The sequence below is a fragment of the Leptidea sinapis genome, chromosome 5 (assembly GCF_905404315.1).
Source record: "Leptidea sinapis chromosome 5, ilLepSina1.1, whole genome shotgun sequence".
Taxonomy (NCBI): domain Eukaryota; kingdom Metazoa; phylum Arthropoda; class Insecta; order Lepidoptera; family Pieridae; genus Leptidea; species Leptidea sinapis.
Window position 1 is genome coordinate 1,369,749 of NC_066269.1, and position 23,284 is coordinate 1,393,032.

General features: G+C 34.2%; 1 protein-coding gene across 4 annotated transcripts; it reads left to right on the top strand.

Moving 5' to 3' along the window:
- Positions 1-305: 305 nt before the first annotated feature.
- LOC126964686 (estradiol 17-beta-dehydrogenase 8) lies at positions 306-21,644 on the top strand. Of its 4 annotated transcripts, XM_050807956.1 has the most exons (8): positions 8,914-9,270; positions 9,364-9,501; positions 11,579-11,772; positions 12,450-12,555; positions 12,944-13,028; positions 14,798-14,913; positions 19,747-19,833; positions 21,225-21,644. In XM_050807956.1, exons 1-7 carry the CDS (start codon positions 9,228-9,230, stop codon positions 19,830-19,832), a joined length of 768 nt encoding a protein of 255 aa, XP_050663913.1. In that variant the 5' UTR covers positions 8,914-9,227; the 3' UTR covers position 19,833; positions 21,225-21,644. The 4 variants fall into 4 exon arrangements, with proteins under 4 accessions (XP_050663912.1, XP_050663913.1, XP_050663911.1 ...); XM_050807955.1 differs by lacking the exons at positions 8,914-9,270; positions 9,364-9,501; positions 21,225-21,644 and adding exons at positions 306-450; positions 1,016-1,153 and having other exon boundaries at positions 19,747-21,120; XM_050807954.1 differs by lacking the exon at positions 21,225-21,644 and having other exon boundaries at positions 8,915-9,270; positions 19,747-21,120.
- The last annotated feature ends 1,640 nt before the right edge of the window (positions 21,645-23,284 follow it).

Genomic DNA, 23,284 nt, shown 5'->3' on the forward strand with positions numbered 1-23,284 from the left:
ATGTCACCTTTTTAATGTCATCAAATTGTAGATACAAGTAGTACAGTAATTTTCTTACAAGTTTATACATAGGTACTGTAAGCGAAAAGACTTTTCCCCGACCTATTACATCGACGTGTGCTGTATAGGCATAATATATAAATGGACCTTGTCAGTGGACAGAAAATTTAACCAACATAATAATTACATATTATGTAAATGTACGGCATCAGTTTTATTTGCTTTGTTAATTGATGTTGTTTCAGGTGGCTTCACACTTTAGACGATCTCATTTTTTACGATTAAAATACGGTGATTCTTTCAATTGTTACCTAGTATTAGTAATAATTTCACCGCTGGTTTGATACCACGTAGTATATTTAAAAAACATTAATTTGAATTTTAGCACAGTACCTTCATATTTTAAAATGGTGGCCGGTCTAGTTTCAGGAAAGCTTGCACTAGTTACAGGTTTGTGGATACTGATTTTTTATGACTGTTGCTTTTTAATAATTTATTCTTGATAATGTCCTATATGTTCATAAGTACATTGAGGAATTTGTTAGAAACTGTGATATTCATAATGTTAACACGAGGAACAAACATAAACTTGTTATGCCTACTACTCGGTTGGGTCGAGTTAGTAAGTCTTTTATTGTGCGATGTATACGATTCTACAATATGATCGCAGAAAATGTACAAATCAAATGTGTTACGAAATTTAAAAGAATTGTTAAAAAACGTTTGTGTGGCAAAGGTTACTATAGCATAAACGTTTTTTTAATGACATCACAGACTGGGAATGAAGCGAACTTTAATCTTTTTTAATCATAAATATTTATTGTACGATATCACATTATAATCCATATTTTTATAAAAAAGCCCGCTGAGTTTCTTGCGCCTGTTCTTCTCAGGTCTGTGGCAGCCTATTTGAATGGGTGGTAGTTTTTGACGTTCAATAAGTGATTTTGAATCCTATTTTGAATTTGAATATTAAACAGTTATATTAATACTGAATTTTTTTATGATCTAACAGGCGCAGGTTCGGGAATTGGGCGTGCTGCTTGTGAAATTCTCTCCAGAGAAGGGGCAACTGTTATAGCAGCTGGTAGAACTTATGATAAACTCGTGGAAACTGTCAAAATAATTACGGCCTTGCCATCTGGTTCTCACGGTAGGTAAATCATGTCACAATAACAGATAACGCGTGAGTTAAATGCAGAGTTCTGGAATGCGATCGTTCTGTGACCTAATTATAATTGATAATCATAATGACGTTCTATACATAATATAGACAATTTACGTCATACAACACCTAAGCCGAAATATGGCACATGCTACAAATTACACCATAATAAGCTTCTACTCTCACTATAATTTTCTGCGTTTACTCCAGTTGTTTAGAATATTACTGGCAGCAATGGACTCGATTTGGACAGTGACATCAGTGGAGTAGCAGTTATCCCTATTTTCTGATCAAAATCTGTTCAGTTGGAGGTTTTTTATATATATAAAAATCACACTCATATTATAAAGGCGAGAGTTTGTGTCTTTATTTATTGGGTTGAGTGTATATTTATTACTCCATAACGCTCCAAATGGATTTGGATCGAATAAATTAAGGTAACCTATAATGAGAGAAACAAACGCTCTAATATATTATTTTTATTGACATAAAATAATTCAGTAAATTGGTTACTAAGTTTCTTATTGAAATAGGCGTTACTTTGCGGAAATCCATAATTATTCAAATGATTTGAGTTTTCTTTAGTGTTAATTCCGGCAATATTAGTCTTTAAACAAATCGACACTTAATTAAAATTTTAATTTCCCTGCAATTAATTTAATATTTTGTTAGTCTTTTAGATGACATTGTCGTCATTGGATGATCATAATAAATATCATGAGTGTGTCGATACATTTAAACAATGCTTTAAGTTTACCATTTTAACCTAATAATTATTAAATCCTATTTACATTTCTCGTGCTTGGCCATAAATAATTACTCGTTTCTTTTGGAACGGAATGGACTCGGAACTTATTGAAATAAAAAAAAATAACTTGGAATCGCAACTTCAGTATAACGCGATAACACGGTGAGCGTACGATAGTAATGTTCAATTAAACATTTATTTGTATTCTTCACTGGATAGGAAATGTTAAAATTGAATGATTCGGCTTACAATTTTAATTATTTTCGTTCTACACTTCTCTTTTACCACCTTCATGTTCATCATTAGGTACCTACTAATGCATTTAGGTCTGTATTAGACTTACATACATATATTATGTTTGTAACTTTCATTCATCAATGGCGTATTTTTGAAGTGAAACTTTAGAATCGTTGTGATTTGAAACCCGATAAAAAGAAAAAGCGAGACGATAGAGGCGCCGTTGGCAACTATTATTTATAAAACTATTATTTTGTCCGCCACGCCAAATTGGTCTTGACTTATCTAGTTCCAAACTCTAAAAGTGTTTAAGTGTACAAAAGTTAGTTTCAGATCATTGTGGGCAATTGGCATGTTTTAGTTAATGTAAAAAGGAATTAAAAAAATTTACACCTGTAGTAAACGAGTTTCGCAGTTTCCTTTTTTTGGTAAAGATAATCGATATAATCAAAATAATACTTCTGACAGAAGTAACGCTCACTGAAAAAGTCAATTGAAATTTTAAACCGTTATCGTTCCTGTCGTCTCATCGCCGAGAGTGGGTATTGCGTTCGTGGCGTACCGGAGCTCACGCCGAGGCCGACGGCGGAACCCAAAGAGTATAATAATATAAAGGGAAAAAAGAGCCCTCTCTACGCATTATGTGCTGTATATTTTAAAACTAGCGCCATTTGGAGATTGGCCCCGAAAATATATATATATATATATATATATATATATAAGCTTGAAATTATAAAATTCATTTTAAATGTTCTGACGCAATTGAATAACTAACTCTACTTTTTAATGTAGAGTAATGTAGCGTAGAGTTAGTTATCTAATTTTGTCACAACATAGAACATAAATAATAGATTTAGTAGTGTAAATATGCAAAATGGAACACGAGAGCTACATACATGCGCAAACGCTAGACGTAGCCGCCATTTTATGACCAGTGGGCAGTAAAAGTTGAAAGGTTTCAAAGCGAGTGACAGCTACCAAAGCTTTCATTTTCGGGCCAACTAACAGATGGCACTAAAGTCTTCTGAAAACGCCACTTTAAGGCGTCTGTCCGAGCTCAAGAAAGTTAGCCCCCCAGATTTTTTTTTTTTTATTTTTTTTTATCACATCGTTAGTTCGTCATTTGTTCTTGATTGTTCTCTATAAACATTTGTTTGTTTTCGTTTTTTTTTTTTTAATTTGCAATTCATTAAAATTGGTTAGGTTAGGTTATGTTAGAACAGTTAAAACAACGCACGAGCCGAGCGTAGCGTGCCGTAGCAGCGGCCGGTGAGTGCCAGAACCAAATAGTAGGCGTTTACCCCCATTTTTAATTAATTGTTTTTAAATAAACAACAAAAGAACAAACAATTATTTATAGCGAACATTTAAGAACAAACTACGAACTAACGATATGCGATATTGAAAATTTAAAAATAGAAAAAAAATTTTTTTTGGGGGGCTAAGTTTGATGAGCCGTCTGTCCGATCCCTGGTGGAACCAGTCGCTTTAAGAATTTGACCCGCGCGCACACGTTTTAACGCTAGCGTTATAATTACTTACATGTTATATACACGGACTAGTAAAAAATAAGGACTCCGTGTCACCTTACATAACAGTATAGCACCAAAACAAGCCGATTAACGTGTAAATACATAGCCCCACGCTTACACTAATACAGGCCGATAGGCGGCCATTATGAGAATTGTAATCGTAATAATTTTGGACAGTGATATGGCATGGATTCCACATATCGATAAAGTAAGAACAAAATTATCATCTCTAATTGGTATGTTGCGAAACATTGTCAGATTTATTCCACGCCGTGTCCGATTTACAATTTACAACTCACTAGTTAAACCACACCTATTGTATCTCATAGAAATATGGGGTTGTACTGCAAAGTCGAAATTAGTTAAACTACAGACAACACAAAATAAACTAGTAAAGCTACCGTTTCATTATCCCTACTTAACTTCAACTGAAAGAATTTATACAAAAACAAAAATTATGACAATCAGACAATTATACACACACACTACATGCTTACTCATTTACAAGGTTTTAAATAAAAAAATTCACACTTACACATCCTTCTTTAAAAAAAGGAATTTAACCAGAACTGTTATACGAAGAGCTAGTCATATTGAGCTGCCAATGGTGAGAAGTAATTATGGAAAATAGACAATAACCTTTGAGGGAGTTCAGATATATAACAACCTGCCCTCAGAAATAAGAAATGTCAAAACATTGACTTCTTTTAAAGCGAGCCTTCAAAGGCACTAAGTCAATAATTATGAAATGTTTCAATAACATATGTAGGTTGTTTTATGTCTTATCTGTTTGCCTAACATTGAATTGCATTCTGTACCCACCATAATCATTGTTGTTAAGTACCTACTTTAATTTGAAAAATATTAATTTCTCATGTAAGTGACAATAGGTCTTAATGAGAATAAAGTTATTTAAACCTAAATCGTCTGTCACAGATCAGTTTGCGTCTCAATAAAATATTTTAAAAATGCCGTAGTGCGTTGTGAAAAGTGTAAAAACGATACTATATAAGTATTTGTGGCCATATATGATTATTTAAGGGAGAAAAAATTGTGTAACTACACTGGCCTGCAAAAGTAAGTATCACACTTTTCAAATTAAATTTTTTTCACGCTGATACCGACCTCCTGAATATACTCTTGTACGATATGAGCCATGTGTGTGAGCCGGGCATTATCATACATCAGCATCGATCCTTCACCCATATTTGCTAAATACGGCCCTGCATACTCATTGAGAATCTCTTGAGCATATCTTTGCCCAGTGAGAGTGCCATTTTCTATGGCTACTAGCTCTGTGCGACCTTCTGAAGATATGCCAGCCCATACATGTACACTGCCTCCACCATATTGGACTCTTTCTGAGATGCGGGCTTGAAGGTATCGCTCACCAGATCACCTGTAAACACTTCACCTTCCATCAGAAGTGTAAAGGGAGAACTCATAAGCAAACAAAATTCTTGACCATTCTTCTTTATCCCACTGCATGTGTTCACAGGCGTATCGCAGTCTCGCTACTCGATGCTGTCTCTCGAGTTTTGGGCCACTCGCTGGTCTTCGGGGTTTCAAATTTGCTTCAGCAAGTCTTCTTCTAACTGTACTGTCACTAATGTAGTCCCTCCGGGTCTGAAGTAGCTGTTGCTGGACTGCAACTGCATTTTGGTGGCGATTTCTCAACACAGTGGAAATAATATAACGTTCTTCTCGGGCACTGGAACACCTGGGTCTGACATTACAAGGTCTCCTCAGATGGTGTCCAGTCTCTTCGTACCTTCGCTTTACCTTCTGGACCGTTCGTACCGTCACACCCACCATTCTTGCAGTGCGACGCATACTGATGCCTAGTTCCAGAAAAGCCATGATCCTAGCACATTCTTCAACTGAAAGAGGCATGATAAATAAATGTTATGTGCTTTTTAGCATAAATTTTTAAAACAAGACCCATCGATCTTGAAAAAAATTTAAAACAGAAAGAAAAATGTAAATTGTAATTCGGAAACGTCCACTTTGAAAAAGGAATGGTTTTGTTTTTGAAGTTTTTTTTCAGCCAATTCTTAAAAGAAGGTTACCGTCTATAAAGTTTTTATGTACAAAATTAAATTCTCTTTGGAGTCCTTTTTATTTCGAAAGTATATCTTGTGAACTTAAAACGTTATCCCAATTTTAAAAGTGTGATACTTACTTTTGAAGGCCAGTGTAGTATCCCCCGTTACCGCACACACACTAGCATAACGGTGCTTCAATTGCTCATATCACGGGGCGGAGTCCTTCTTTTTTTACTCGTCCGTGGTTATATACATTAATTACTTAATACAGTCCTTTTGTGAAACAAAGGTGTTTTAATTCAAGACCACCAGAAGCCACAACTGGAGCTTGATATTCAACAGTTATATTTTTATATTTAAAAAAAAATTGCTCAGTAATATTTTCTTTAAGTCTTCAAGTGTATAATTTGTTTATTTATTAAGAATATTTATTAGAATTTAAACACTACGAGCATATTATTACTTTTGTAATAAATAATGTAAATAATAAATAAGTTTTCAGTCTGACATTCGCGACATTGCTTTTGGTTTCTTCGCCCATTATTAGGACAGGCAAGTCCATACAGCCACATACAGCCATATTTGTTAATATAAACGATTCTAATCAATAGTAACGTCATACTGCTGTATATGTGCTAATAATAATATAACCTTTCGTTTCTTATTATCAATTATCATATTTACTGAGTGAAAATTAAAAAAGGTGCGAATGGTATTAATTAATTATAAATCACTACATAGTATAAAACAAAGTCGCTTTCTCTGTCCCTATATCCCTATGTATGCTTAAATCTTTAAAACTACGCAACGGATTCTGATGCAGTTTAATAGATAGAGTGATTGAAGAGGAAGGTTTATATGTATAATAACATATATTTAATTGTGGAGAAATACTGTTATTTTTGAGGTTTCTAATGTGTTGTCGTAAATAATTACATTTTTTCCGCTTACATTGCAAACGCAGGCTGAACCCTACGAGATTTATCAAAATAATGCACTAAGTATTGTACACATTGAAAAGGTCTACAGAAAACTCCGCTATGGTATATGTCTATCTCTTATGGTTATCCCACAATAACATTTTTTTGTCATTTACTTTTTACGACAAATAATGGCTAATTTTCGAAGCGATTTTAACCAATACAGCATTAATCCTCTAAATAAATACCTTAAATACATTGTTGATTTAATATAGATCTATATGGCTCTTTACAGCATATGATTTAAATGAATATTTTCGAAGATATTACAGATTTAAAAATTGCGGGACGTAGCGTTTGCGGCGGTTCCGGCCGGCCGTATCGGCGGGAGCGTGCCTATAAATAGCGCGTCGGAGGCTGTGGTTGGTTCCCCCTATAGCACTTTGAATTTAGCAGCGATCGGACGCGTTTATTATCGGAGCTCTCTAGCGAGGAAAATATCAATATTTAATAAAAACGTGCTTTTCAGCGCGGCAATGTATCAGTAATTATAAGTAAGTTACGGGCAGTTATGAATAAATCAAAATTAGTGGATACATTTTAATCATTTTTTCAGTAAATGACATAGGCTATATATTTTATATTCGTGAGAAGCAGGAGCGGGCTGCTAGTAGAATATAAAATGAAAATTATAATCAGTCAAATAAAATGGTGGAACCCCAGAAAGATTTTACTCTAACATCAATAAATAAGAATAAAATGAAAATCAAGAACCTGATAATGACTTGAGCTGTAAAAAGTGTAAGTGTTTATTTTCTGCTGAATAATCATATCAAAATATAACATTATATCATTCTTTGAAAAATATATAAAATCTCACTTGATACTATACTAGACAGGTTGATGTGATTTCGCAATGTCTAGTAGGCTCCATAATTAAAATTTTTTAAAGATTGTGTGATATAAAGAAATAAAATTTAATCGCCAATGAAATATTTTCAAGAATATTTTGAAATCTCCTTACACAATCATCAACATCATTACAATTATATGACAAAGGTGTGTTAAAATGTGGGAACTTCACACTTCGTCAGGAGGTATCACTAAAACCTAAGCCAAGTTGTAGATTTTGAACCCCGAGAAAAATACTTAAAACGTGTTAGGTATATCTGAATTTCTAGCAAGAAATAATTTTATTTGGAAAAAGCGGTTTTGTTTTGCTCTTGTTAATGACTAAGTTTGCTATTTGAACCTACCTAGTACTGTTATGTCAAAGGTATCAGAAGATCTATTTGTTTTAATCTGGAAATTTTTGATTCACTTCGTCACAGTATATAAGAATAATTAATTTCTTGTCAACAGCTGCTTCCGAAAACTATACAACAATTTATATTTACCCACAATTTAATTATAATGTCGTGTTATTAAAAAAAACACATCTCCAACTTTAAAAATGAAAACAAACGTTCGTAAAAGGTTTACCTGGCAGATAAAATTTCAGATTTTAAGGTTTCGTTTTACGAGATCGTGCGCGTGTCCATGTTCCATTATTTGACGTGAGTACAGAAAGGTTTAAATGATTAGGTTTTAACATCTCTTTTTGTTTAACCTTTCCGGATCGGCGCGCTCCGGATCTCGCTGTACACTATTGATCGGCAAGCTTCCGGCAATTTCGCGGCATTTTCCCCGTGTGTATTATTTTACGTGTAGTTATAAAATGCTTATAACTAGGGTGATATGAGTGACTGTCACTGAAAGCTATTGAAACATGCTATAAGACCATGTATAAATTATTCATATTGTCTTTCTTTTTTTTTTCACACAGACTTTTCATTCGAAAAAAAGTGTAAAAATAGGTATATTTTAAAATAAATATTGTTATTATTGTTAATTACTTGTTTTATTTATTTCCTTTTATGTTTTTGTAATGAATAGTATATGTTAATTATAAAATAAAGCTTAAATCTCCACAAAGAACGATCTTCGTGTAAAGTCTTGATAACGACCGCTCGCTGCGCCGGCCGGGAACAAGTGGACACATAAGTGCTTTGTCCGTAAAGCTATGACGTCGAATATTGGTGGCCTTGAATCGTAACGGATCGAAATTTGTTTGAGAATTCACTCGTTCATAACTGCGAAAGGTTAATCTGATAGCCTTGTTCCAAAATATAAAAAGTTACAGTTACAGTACAAGTTACTCCGTTTTACAGATTTATGAGTTATGACAGTGACAACTGAGAACTGACATGTTTATTGTTTACATTTTACATACAAACCTACAAAGTGTAAAACGTTTTCTTTTTTAGTAGGAATTATTTTATATTTTTAATTACAAAATTATTTTATAGTATTAAAAAAATTATCATTGGCCAGCAAAGGAATTATTTAATACCAAGTAATAGACAATTTATGAAGTCGACACTCTCCTGTTGGTCATTTATGTGTGTTCATGTAATTTATGTTATATACTGATAATTGTTATAAACAGATAGTGATAACGTAGTAACGTATTACGTAAATGTGAAGTGCAAAGTTCTTTTACAATAATTGTATCAGTTAGTTTATATTCAGTTATAAAAAATGGTGGCTGGTCTCGTTTCGGGGCGACTTGCCCTGGTTACAGGTATGTAGACGTACACAGTCGCTATATTTTTTCTTGCAATAACATTTTAATACGAAATTATTAGGATTTTATTTTATAACTATGGTTTTAAAGGGGCGGGTGCTGGTATTGGCCGCGCCGCATGTCAAGTTTTGTCAAGAGAAGGGGCAACTGTTATAGCTGCTGATAGAAATTATGATGCGGCACTTGAAACTATCAAAACTCACACTGCGTTAGCTTGTGGCTCCAACGGTTGGTAAAATAGGTTTTTAATTTCGATGAGTTATATTATCCTCAGTTGTTTCATAGGACACTGCCCTGGATCATTTGGTAAGAGACCCACAGTTGCATTTCATCCTCAAAATCCATGTTAACCCTGAAAAATTAATATCACAGTGGTATGGTTTGAGATGAGTTTGTGTATCTGGGTTCATAGTTTACAAGAGAAGGAAAGTGTGAGAGTGGAAACATGGTGAATGGAGCTTTTTACAGTTGGTCGGAAGGTGTCTAACAAGGCTCATTTGGCTGTGCATGAGGGGGTGTGTTTCGGAAATGAAAGTTACCCGGCAGAAGAAACATGAAAGCAGAATAAATCCAGTTGAGATGAGAGTGTTAAAAAGTATGATAGGAGTTAAAATGAATGACACAATAAGAAATAGTGATAAGGAAATGTTGTATTCTGAAAGAAGATGTTGTAACAAACATTGAGAAAGGCATGCTGAGATGCTTTGGCCATGTTGAGAGAATGAATGAAGAATGTTTGATGAAAAAAGTGTACAAGGCGAGTATGAATGAAAGTTTTGGAAGAGGTAGGCCATGGCGGATGTTTCGAGACCAAATCCAAGAGTACACTAATCCGAAAAACATGTATGCAGGCAATAATGAAAGTGGATGAAGCGAAACATGTATGTAAGGATTGTAGCAAGTGGAAAGAAGTGGTCTCTGCCTACCTCTATGGGAAAGAGTTGTGATTATATGTATGTATGGTGTGAGACATGTTAGGTGTGTTATAAGCAATGTTGGATATACATTAATAACCTATATTTTACTAGTGTATAGACGGACAAAATGTGCAAGAGATAAGAATATTACTAAACAGAGATAGAAAAGTAAAGCAAATCTATTGAAGCTGTAACTGGATTTTATTGACAATTTGTTGGAATTAGCTATTTAGTATGAAGAGGATGTAAATACTATGTAATAAGAGGCAGGACTGAATGGACTGGAATGCAGTGATTTGACATAGGTTTGAAATAGTAGTAATATCAGTATGGCTATAGACGACGAAGTATAATCCGGCTAAGTTTGAAAGCAAACAGTTGCGTAAAACATAGTGGATTTCCGCTATCTCCGTTTTTTATTTAGCTAGATTATAACTGTCATCTGTCAATCTATCAGTGACTATATTTCATATAATCAAGTGAATTACTTTTTTCTTAGAGAGTTTTGCTAGGCTGATTTAGTAATAAAGTACACCAATCATGACATCTTGGCTAAACAAATAGTAAAAATTTTTTTTTCATCTAAATAAACCAATTTACGAATTTCTTTTGTTTTATTTTTATTAACTAATATATTATATAATTTAGGTAACATAGGTAGACTATAATATGGTTTATCATGTTCACCGAATGGCATTGCTTGCGACGGCGCCGAGTGCCGGGTCGTCTCCTTTCCTCAAATATGTGTGAGGGGAACGATGGCTGGTCCATGTGTCAACTCACGAACCGGTGCTGCTTGTGGTGGCAGGTCGGGCTGTTATAGTTAGTAAATCATTGTATTTATTGGATGCAATTACTATTTATGACAGTAATCATGACCATCATGTTAACGAAGTATCCTTACACAAACAATGGGTTGAAGCTCTTAAGGTGATCATCTAATGTATCGTAATTTTTATAATTATACAGTTAATTCATTATTACTTCTTATGAAATAGTTTATATTATTTAAACATGACCAATATATGCCATATTTACAGCCATTGTAAAATACTCTATTTGATTGAAAAAGAGTGGCGGGTGACTTTCTTATATGTTCTTCTCACAAGCTCAAGTGTTTACAAACATATGGTAAATTCAGTAATTTAAAAGAAATATTTGTAGTTACGAGTAAAAGTGCTTAGTTTAAGCCAAATTGAATAAAGTTTATTTGACTTTGACTTCTCTACCATAAAGTGGTTGAAAATCTTTATCTTGGAAATATTAAGTTGTCCAACATGCTGTAAGATTTAGTAAATTTTTGTTTTGACTCTTAAGGACTGTCCTTAAAGTAATTAAATATTTATATTCATATAATGTTAAATATAAGTCTAAAACATTAATTTCAGACAAAGGTGACCACTGTGCTGTAGAATTAGATGTATCAGACTCTAAATCAATTAAATCACTTTTACAAAAAATACAGGAACAATATAAAGAACCGCCCCGAATTATAGTCAACTCTGCTGGTGTTACAAGAGATAACTGGATGTTGAAGATGTCTGAAGAAGACTATGACCATGTACTTAATGTAAATCTGAAGGTAGTGTCAATTATAAACTAAATATTTTTATTACATGTCGAGGGTGTGTGGTATTCACTTTCATGGGCCCTATGCTTAGCATCACCAGGCAGTAAGGTATTTCTGTTCAGAGGATATATAATTAATTATTAATTCTGTCGGTTACAAAAATAACTATTATTCCATTAAAATAATAAGACCAAGAGCTCCTTTGCACAGAATGCCTGCTAGAGAATAATGATACCACAACCGCGCCTATTTCTGCTGTCAAGCAGTAATATGTAAACATTACTCTGTTTCGGTCTGAAGGGCTCCATAGCTAGTGAAATAACTGGGAAAATGAGACTTAACATCGTATGTCTCAAGGTCACGAGCACAATTGTGGTGCTGCTCAGGATTTTTGAGTTTTTTAAAAACCCAGAGCGGCATTGCATTGTGTGCAGCATGAATCGATTACCATTAGCTGAACGTCCAGCTTGTCTCGTCCTTTATTGTCAGAAAAAAAAGTTATTTTTGTGCTGTAGAGGCTCCAGATTCTCAGAATATTACTCTTGTTAACCAAAAATTCTTTCAAAGTATTATAATTTTTCCTCACTAAATTAATAAATTTTCAGACATAGGTTTCATTATGATGTGATGATGATGCTGAAATTTTGAAATTTCTGTCTTTATTGTATTTATCATGAGATCTTTTTCAGGGATCATTCTTAGTGATGCAGTCATTTGCAAGGATGATGTCTGAAGCTGCTGTTTCCGGATCCATTATCAATATTTCTAGCATTATAGGAAAATATGGAAACATAGGTAATACATATATAGAAAGAGTTACTCAAATCATATATATATATATATGAATTGAGAAACTCTCAAATCAAGAAATCCAGCTTTCTTCCTTGACATCATATCAACATATGTCATATCTCTGTTTCTCATTACTGATCTGATACATTGGTAAACTTTTAACACAAGCATCAACTTGGAATATTGATTTTGTTTACATGTATTTTTTACCATTGATAAATTTTTTCATTCTAATTAACTGTCCAAGATAAAGAAAAATTGATAAAGTTGAACACTTATTTTATACAAATTATAAAATAAGAATATGATCAATAGCTTCAAATCTACCTTTTAACATTCCAAGAAATATATTATAATAAATAAATAGCTAACTTTGTTTTTATATTTCTAGGACAAGCAAACTATGCAGCAAGTAAAGCTGGTGTTGTGGCAATGACCAAATCTGCAGCCAAAGAATTGGGCAAATTTAATATAAGGTAATATTTCTTAAATTTTATGAGTTTCCCTGAAATCCTTTTAAACAGTGTTATGAACACTGTAAATTAAATAAAAATTCGTTGTTTTAAACAAATTAAAGTAATCAAAATTTATGAACAAAAAATGAATCAAAATTACAAATTTAATTGTTTTATTAATCCCAGAAGTGAGGGATATTACTTTAAAATAACAATTGGTTAAAATTTTAAGGAGCGACATCTCAAGTCAATTTCCTAATATGTAATTACTGCGGTTGAATAGGTTATCAACTGTAAAGTAGATCCGGTAGATGGAGCCACAACCTGAGAGATGAACAAAATATAACAAGATTTGCGATCCATGTCGCCAAGTCGAGTGACTCGTACGGCTGGCTCACTTCCTTGTGCGGTGTTTCCGGGACGATACGACATGGGTACCTTCAAAAAAAGCGCGTACACCTTCCTTAAAGGCCGACAACGCTCTTGTGATTCCTCTGGTGCTGCAAGAGAATGTGGGCGGCAGTGATCACTTAACACCAGGTGACCAGTAAGCTCGTTTGTCCTCCTATTCCATAAAAAAAAAAGTTGGTAAGAGGGCTCGGGCTCGCGGGTTCGATCGCATCGTTCATAAATTTTGGTTACAAATTAATTTGTTTATTTAATCCCAGAAGTAAGTGATATCACTTTAAAGGCAGGCATAAAGTTGTGAATTTTTTTAACCATGTTAAATCTGTTTTTAAACTTTTAAATTTGTAAACAGTCAGCTATTGTTGGAATTAACTATTTAGTACAAAGAGGATGTAAATACTACATAATAAGAGATGCCAAAATAAATATTGAAATTTAGTTAAATATAAAACATGCAGTGATTTGACATAAGTTTGACAAAGTAGCAAAGAGTATTATAATATATAGCGAAAAGAGAGCCCTCTCGACGCATTATGAGCTGTCTATTTGAAAACTAGCGCCATCTGGAGATTGGCCCCGAAAATAACTATTATAAGCTCCAAATTATAAAATTCATTTTAAATGTTGTGACGCAATGAAATAACTAACTCCACTTTTTAATGTAGATATTGCAATTTTTTACCATGTTGAAATTGCGTGTAGAGTTAGTTATTTAATTTTGTCACAACATAGAACATAAAGGATAGATTTAGTAGTGCAAATATGAAAAATATAACACGAGAGCTACATACATGCGCAAACGCTAGAATTAGCCGCCATTTTATTACCAGTGGGCAGTGACACAATCTATAGAAAAGTTGAAAGGTTTCGAAGCGAGCGACAGCTGACAAAGCTTTAATTTTCGGGCCAACTAACAGATGGCACTACAGTCTTCTGAAGGCGTCACTTTAATGCGTCTGTCCCACCCCTGCATTGTAGTAATTACAGTAGGTATGGCGATTGGCGACGAATGCGGCTAAGTTTGGAAGCGATCAGATGCTTAGAACGTAGTGTAGGTACAATTACCTATATACAGCAATCTGTATGTTGCATACAATTGCGTGAATCACTTTTTACTTAAAGAGTTTTGTTTGGCTGATTATTAGATTTAGTATTTTGAATTTTAAACTAGCTAACCATTTGCTAACACCCACATTGACAAATGATAATTGATCACACATTATAGGGTTGTGCATAGTATATTCTAAAGCACACCAAGCATGATATCTTGGCTAACCAAATAATAAAATTAATTATATTTATCGAAATATACCAATTTACGAATTCTTCTTTATTTATTATGGAAATTTTAAACCATGTTAAATCTGTTTTTACTTTTTCAGAGTAAACGCAATACTGCCTGGGGTGATTGACACCCAAATGATCAAGACTGTGCCAGACAAGGTGAAGGAATCAATGCTCAAAATGGTGCCCCTAGGACGTCTTGGTTCACCCACTGGTGAGTGCATATATTGTCTAAAATAAGAAATAATAAAATTAACACAACAGCAGTTACTAACTTACTTTACAATGGCGGTACCTACTTACTTTTACTCGGCTAATGTAATTAAAGCATAATAATCTAGGATAGATATTGAATAAGTGAGCTTAAATTAATACTAAGAAAAAGAAAGCTAACCAGACATACAAATTATTATTTTAGTATATTTAGTATTGAGCAGCAAGCTTAACAAGATAATCACACTATAATTTTGAGATACTGAATTGAAGCTACTTAAAGAAATTAATTGCAGTTTTTAGAAAACACGCCACAACAGTACCTTTTTCTGCCGTGAAGCAGTAATGTGTAAACATCATTGTGTTTCGGTCTGAAGGGCGCCGCTGTGAAATTACTGGGCAATTGAAACTTAACATCTTATGTCTCCAGGTGACAAGCGCACTTGTAGTACCACTGTGTGACACTGCATTGTAATGGGCAGGGCGTGTCAATTACCATCAGCTGAACGGCCTGCTCGTCTCGTTCCTAATTGTCATAATTAAAAAAAAGCTTCTACTGACAATTTTCAAAATTCGGAGCCAAAGTGAGTCTCGACTTAAAGGCCTACCTTTCCCAAGTGTTAGCCCCACCACCGGCCGCTAAGTAATGGAAATAAACTGGCGGTGGAAGCAATGCCTGCAGTTGAACATATAAACACACAGATTGCGATATAATTTATTCGACGCACACGAAACATGAAAGCTCCGATAGGTGGCGTTTATTCTAAAAATATACACAAAACCATCGAGTAATAATGAAACACAAGTTTTCAATGCAAGCAATCATAATTAAGTTATTTGAAATTAAATTCTAACAATTAATATACTAGAATGTTAGTTCTTATTAGTTAATTATTTCTGATAGCTAAAGTCTATCTCCAGTAGGTACATCAATCAATGTTCAAAAAAATAAAAAAATTGTTTTACAAGTGTTCCATTAGTTTGGGAGCTATGATCCCACTGAAAACAGTTTGATATGCTGTATATTATGTACTATGCATTATAATATACACTGGCCTGCAAAAGTATCACACTTTTCAAATTAAATTTTTTTCTTAACTATAGAAGGTAGAGATTTAAGATTAAAAACGTTTTGTTGCAAATTTGATAGGCTTTAATTCTTAGAAACTAAAATTATACATTAGTAACATTTTTAACTTAAAAAAGATAAAACAATGAAAATAGACATTTTTAGTTTAGTGTAAAAAAATTCAACTAAAATGTATTACATGTTATTTAATTTTTAATAACTGGTATTGCCTACTCGAGCTGTGATTACAGCTTCGAGCCGGTTTGGCATACTGAACACTAGGTTTCAGAGCCGATGTTGGGGAATATTCTCCCATTCTTCTACCAGGGCCTGCTTTAGTGCCCTAAGGGTAGTAGGTGGTGGTCTGCGATTTCTGACTAGCCTCCCAAGCTCATCCCAGGCGTGTTCAATCGGGTTGAGATCAGGACTTCTTGATGGCCAAGCCATCACGCTGATACCGACCTCCTGAATATACTCTTGTACGATATGAGCCGTGTGTGGCCGGGCATTATCATGCATCAGCATCGATCCATCACCCATATTTGCTAAATACGGCCCTGCATACTCATTGAGAATCTCTTGAGCATATCTTTGCCCAGTGAGGGTGCCATTTTCTATGGCTAGTAGCTCTGTGCGACCTTCTGAAGATATGCCAGCCCATACATGTACAATGCCTCCACCGTATTGGACTCTTTCTGAGATGCAGGCTTGAAGGTATCGCTCACCAGGTCGCCTGTAAACACTTCGCCTTTCATCAGAAGTGTAAAGGGAGAATCGAGACTCATCTGCAAACAAAATTCTTGACCATTCTTCTTCATCCCACTGCATGTGTTCACGGGCGTATCGCAGTCTCGCTACTCGATGCTGTCTCTCGAGTTTTGGGCCACTCGCTTGTCTTCGGGGTTTCAAATTTGCTTCAGCAAGTCTTCTTCTCACTGTACTGTCAATAATGTAGTCCCTCCGGGTCTGAAGTAGCTGTTGCTGGACTTCAACTGCATTTTGGTGGCGATTTCTTAACACAGTGGAAATAATATAACGATTTTTTTTCTCATAATAATTATTTAAGTGCCACAATTAATTATATTTTACTTTTAAAAATATGTCAGTTCAACTCCAAACTTCACACAATGGGGTCACTGAAAATCAGTGTTGTGCTCATAGTGTATGGACACAACTATAACTGAGTGGACTCCAGTTTTGGAAGACCACCGCCACATAAAGTTTTGCTTTTGTTTCTTTTGTATTAAGTTAAGTATTAGATTAAGCATATATTTTGTTCTCTTTAACTTTTTTGTGTGAATTTGTCAGTTTTTCTTCCGAAATAAATTCATTTTCATTTCATTTTCATCTTCTCGGGCACTGGTACTGCCATTACAAGGTCTCCTCAGATGGTGTCCAGTCTCTTCGTACCTTCGCTTTACCTTCTGGACCGTTCGTACCCACCATTCTTGCAGTGGGACGCATACTGATGCCCAGTTCCAGAAAAGCCATGATCCTAGCACATTCTTCAACTGAAAGAGGCATGATAAATAAATGGTTTTTTTCAGCCAATTCTTAAAAGAAGGTTTCCGACTATAAAGTTTTTATGTACAAAATTAAATTCTCTTTGGAGTTCTTTTTATTTCGAAAGTACATCTTGTGAACTTAAAACGTTATCCCAATTTTAAAAGTGTGATACTTACTTTTGAAGGCCAGTGTATATAGCATACCAAAATTGTTTCAGTTTAGATTTACCAATTATTGTGCCAGTTTTGGTAGCAATAACTCTTTTTATTTTATTTATTTTACGTTTTTGTGATTAATTTAGTAAGTTCATGTTTAAGTTTTGGATTTTAATTTAAATTCGTGACATAGAGTTCTTAGCACATGTCAGTAAAGCTCAACATTTTCGTGGTGATAAATAATAAAACGGATATAATTAATTTTTTGTGTCATTTATTTGACCAAAATTAATATATAAAATTTTTGTGTGAGTAAACTCGTATGCAGCTATCCAGACAAGATTAAAGCACGCCCCATGAATTGTCCTCGTCATTTCCGGCAGTGAAGTATCAGGATATCAAGTGACAAAATGAGGAAATTCCCTTCTACATAGATGTCTGATTTGCCTTGCAGTCACTTTGTCGCAACATCTGCAGGTTGCTTACTGTATTCCCAAACTATACAAGGGATTTTTAGAATTAGGAAACTCTCTCCTCTTACTTCTAATGCTGACAATGCATGTTTTGAACGCTGGTTTGGCTCCGTATGTTCATGGGTTGTCTTTCACTCTCCGTCACGACTTTAAAATAGAATTCAAAAGTCATAGTTTGGAAGTTTGTTTTTAATTACTCCGTTCAAGGCATCGCATAACACACATTAAATAGACAACTATATTTAGTTCTACTTTAATAATAGACTATATCCATAGACAACTGTGCTGTCACCCTTAAAAACATTCTATTGCACCTTTACAGTTCACAAGCTGACCCAATCGAATCTGTGTTAACCTTTATCATTATTTTCCCAACCTACTGTTGACTTTTGCTGGACTCAATAATTTTCGGAATCGCAATAAACCTGTGCTCAGAAGTAGAAGGGCTTTTAATATCCTCAGTATTTGATGCAATAACCATAAATTAAAAAAAAAACAATTTCTATTAGATTTATAAGAACCACCTCGGATTTCAAACGGAGAAAACTGATTGAAATCTACTACAAAAAAATATCGATGGAAGATTTGTTTCCTTTCAATGTAGACACTATTCACGCGTCTCCCTCTAAACAACCACAACAAAACCCTAGCTGTAGAGAATACGTTCTACTTACAAGGGGCCACGGGTTCGAAGTACTTTGCCTATAATTTTCTAGTGCGAATAGTGCTAGATGTGAATGTCTACTTAAAACTACTTTTATGTGGGGTGTTAAAAAAACTCTCGGTACATTATTTAAAATGTAAATGAATTCTATCAATTGATTATTTTGTTATGAAAGTATGGAACGAGACGAGCAGGACGTTCAGTTGATGGTATTTGTTACGCCCTGCCCATTACAATGCTGTGCCACTCAGGATTCTTGAAAACAACAAAAATTCTGAGCGGCAACACAATAACGCTCGTGACATAAGATGTTAAGTCTCATTTGCCCAGTAATTACACTAGCTCCGGCGCTCTTCAGCCTGTGCAAAGGAGCCACCCACTGGTGATTAATTATGATAGTCTTGGCAATTAAGCAAAATATGAAATAAGATTCCTTGTGCGGTGTTTCTAAGACGATATGACATTTACACCTTCAAAAAACGCAACGCTTCTGTGATTTCTACGGCATTGCACTAAAATGTGAGCAGTTATCACTTAACATCAGGTGACCCGAACCCTTGGTTGTCATTCTATTGCACAAAAACATCTGTTCCTAGCAAAATAGGCCTATTTTATTATCTCTTTTCAATGTGTTATTTCTCTTGCTTTTTTATTGATAGCTCTATGGAGTCTATGCTTAAATAATTTATACGTTTACATAGAGCCTCTTGCTGTTAGACAACCGATGTAAATGCGTCAGGTTTATTACTGTAGTTTGCGTGACAAGCTACGTCTTGCACTCGTGATTTGTATGTCACTTTGTGTTAGTGTGTGTGCATTGCTCAAGATAGAGGTTAATTGCCATCCTCAATTTTTTTCGACGTTTTCAAAGCTGTCATAGTCTACCTAGACGTGTAAATGATCTAAGGGTCTATGTGCTTGATGACTATCTGGTGGCATTAATAACGGTATTGAATTTTTTTTTCAGAGGTCGCTGAAGTCATAATGTTCCTAAGTTCAGACAAAAGCTCTTTTATTACTGGTGCTGCAATTGACGTTACTGGAGGCTTCTAGAGTAAATCTTTACATTACTGCATATTATTACGAACTAAATAAGCAAACTAACATACAACCTATACTAAGGCCAACAAGACAAGATAAAAAATGTATAGGTACAAATAGACCGTTGACTGAGTTATATTATACTGAGATATTATGTCATAAATACTGATGATACGGACTCTTGACGAAAAATCTTTGTCTCATTAGAATAGAGAATCCATAATTTGTATATAATTTATTCAAATAAAAACGTTTTGAAGCCCTGAAACTTTGTTTACATTCTTTATCTTGTTTCGTTGGCCTTACTATACTCAAAAGTGGCAAGTGATAACTGTTTTGTTCACTTACTAATATTAACGTAATATTATATCATATTAATAAAAATATGTCGGTACTTACAGATATATCATAAATATAACGACACATATATCCCAGTGGTTAGGGACCCTACCTTCTAAGCTAGAGGTCCCGGATTCAAACCCCATTTCAAACACAATATTTTTTATGATGAATGTTTCTTCCCGAGCCATGGATGTTTGTTTGTATATATATTATATATGTGTAAGTATGAAGTAGGTATATCGTATTAACTATATTTTTGCCTTCAATCCATAGCACAAGGTTTGTGTACTGTATCAATATATTAATATTATAAAAAACTTTAAAAGGGACCAGTTTTTAATCCTAGATATTTATTGAATTAATATTTTTAAGCAAAAGGATAAGGGTGCTTTTATTGTAGATATTACATAGTGTAGATTCCTTATATGTATTTTGTTTCTCTATTACATATTATTGCCTTATTTAATTGTATCCCTGGTGGGATTGCAGAATCATTACACCTAAAAACTTAACTGGGATAACTTTATTTGAACTTCAGAAATAACAACTGTTACTGTATATAATATATGATCAATTAATATGGTGTTGGTAAGAAAAGATAGTATTTTTTTCCTATATCAATGTTTATTGTTAAGCTTTACTTTGTAGCAACAATGTTAAAACTAAATTTGTCAATCAACTGTGGAAGGTAATTAGTATCTAAGTCAAGAATGTCAAAGCATAATAAGGATTAATACAAGGTTCTTTTCAGTGTAGTTAAGAGTAAATCAGATTTAAATCAAAGATTAACTCAATGCAGTTAGGTTGTGAATAATTAGGGATTAACACTAAAGTTGATTATAGTTTTATACTGTTTTTGTAAAAATTGTTTATATCCTTGTTGTCATGTGTATTATATTAAAAATTATTTTTACAGACATGGTGCTAAAATGGTTTTATAAATATACTGTTATCTTTGTTCTTGGGTTTTATTGTCCTCTCCACAGTTCACTATGAAAATGAAAGTAGTTATAGTAGTCTGAAATATTTTTAAATACTGATGAAAGCGTATTCTATTTACAGCCAAAATCTGGAAGAGTCATACTGTTCAAAAGATCTATATCTCTACAGAATCATGAGATGAGAAGGAAAATTTAATTGTGTTGGTGACTAGTACCTAATGCTGCTGGAGTTTAGCTCTACCAATGATTGTATACCAAAAGGCAAATAGAATTTAAACATAAGGGCCATCCATAAATTACGTCACACCAATTTCACGACTTAATGACCCCTCCGTGTCACAGCATATTGTCATATTTGACGGCGAGGGCCCTAGTGTGATGTCACATATTTCGTAATTTTACATTGAGAAATGTATGAAATTAATCAAGCAGCAGTGTTCCGAAATTATTGTAAATACACATTTAAATTTTATTTGAATAACATAACTTTAAACCAAAAAAAGGAGTTAAAATTGACAAAAAATAAAAATCTTTGCAAGTTTAGTATGTATGTTTTTTTGGAGTTTACTTCAATCGATTTTCATATAAGGCGCCCGGTATGAGAAAAATATGGAGAGTGCAACCAAATCATCAAATGGGATAGTAACGTTTTTCTCATTTATTTTAAAACAGACTTAGTTTACACAAAAAGCAACAATTAGCATTGTATTTTCCTGTCGGCCACCTAGCGTTACTTCTGAAAATTATTTTGCAATTAGAAGTGTTGTGTCTAATGTACGTTAGTTTCCTAAACTTTATTAGATGGCGTTGATCCACAGACACTCCATATCTAAGTTCAAATTAAAAACAAATAATACTAGATTAAACGTCATCTAGTGTCACCTTCATAAACTATTTCGTATTTCCAAATCGAACACTGAATCTATCGAGTAATACGAAAACATAACGGTTTTCGATAGATGGCGCTGATCACAGATTTTAGTAATTAGGTACATGACCCTAAGAAAAATCACTATTAACTTTGAAGTTATTTTTAATTTCAAAATCTATTAATATCTATAATACAATTAATAGGCTCTTATTAGCTTCTGCTGTATGTAACCGACTCCATTGGACTTGATTTTGTTTAGTACCTGTTCAAAGACAATCGTTCTGGAGGAGTAAACTCCAGTCGTGCGTCGGAGCTGACACACACACTTTTTTTTATGAAAATACGGGACGAGACGAGCAGGACGTTCAGCTGATGGTAATTTATACGCCCTGCCCATTACAATGCAGTGCCGCTCAGGATTCTTGAAAAGCGCAAAAATTCTGAGCGGCACTACAATTGCGCTCGTCACCTTGAGACATAAGAAGTCTCATATGCCCAGTAGTTTCACTAGCTATGGCGGCAGAAATAGGCGCCGTTGTGGTACCGATAATCTAGCCGGCATCCTGTGCAAAGGAGCCTCCCACTGTAGTTTAAATTAAGTAGGTAATATATTAGATATATTTTGAAAAAATGTGATGTCATAATATTTGGGACCCCTCCTCGCCCCCTTATGACACAATGTCACATTTAGTTGACCGCCCTTCCTCCCCCTGACGAGACTTATAGATGGCCCCATATGAGTTACCTGCGGAAAAACCTATGCCTAGTTGGGGGCAAGATAATTTGTGTAAATGTGTCAATATTATATTAAATTATATATTATTTTTATAATAACTAATAGCGTGCCGAAATATTCGTGCATAGGCAGGTCTGATTCAGGCTGGATGTATGTAAACTTGTTTATAAATGATAAATTGAATTTATTCACCAGACTGTAGGTACCTACTAGCACTGTGCATACCAGAGCTAATGTTGAGGACCTGCTTCCGAATGAAGATCTGTCATTATATAAGTTACTATTTGGGCTAAAACTAAACACTATTTGGCTGTAATTTACCTCAGACATTCGCCGTAAGTATCATGGAGCTATCAATACTTACAAGTCTCGCATTCTTCCGAATCTAAACATGTCTCTTACATTACAACCCGAATTATCGTTAACAAACACCTGAGGCATCCGTGGACTACAATTCAATTTCTACGTATTGAACGTCTCCTAACACATCTCCAAAAACCTCCAGATATGTTTGCCACAAAAAATATGCAGGCAATATTCTTTGGATCAAGCACCTACGCAGAACCGAAACTCT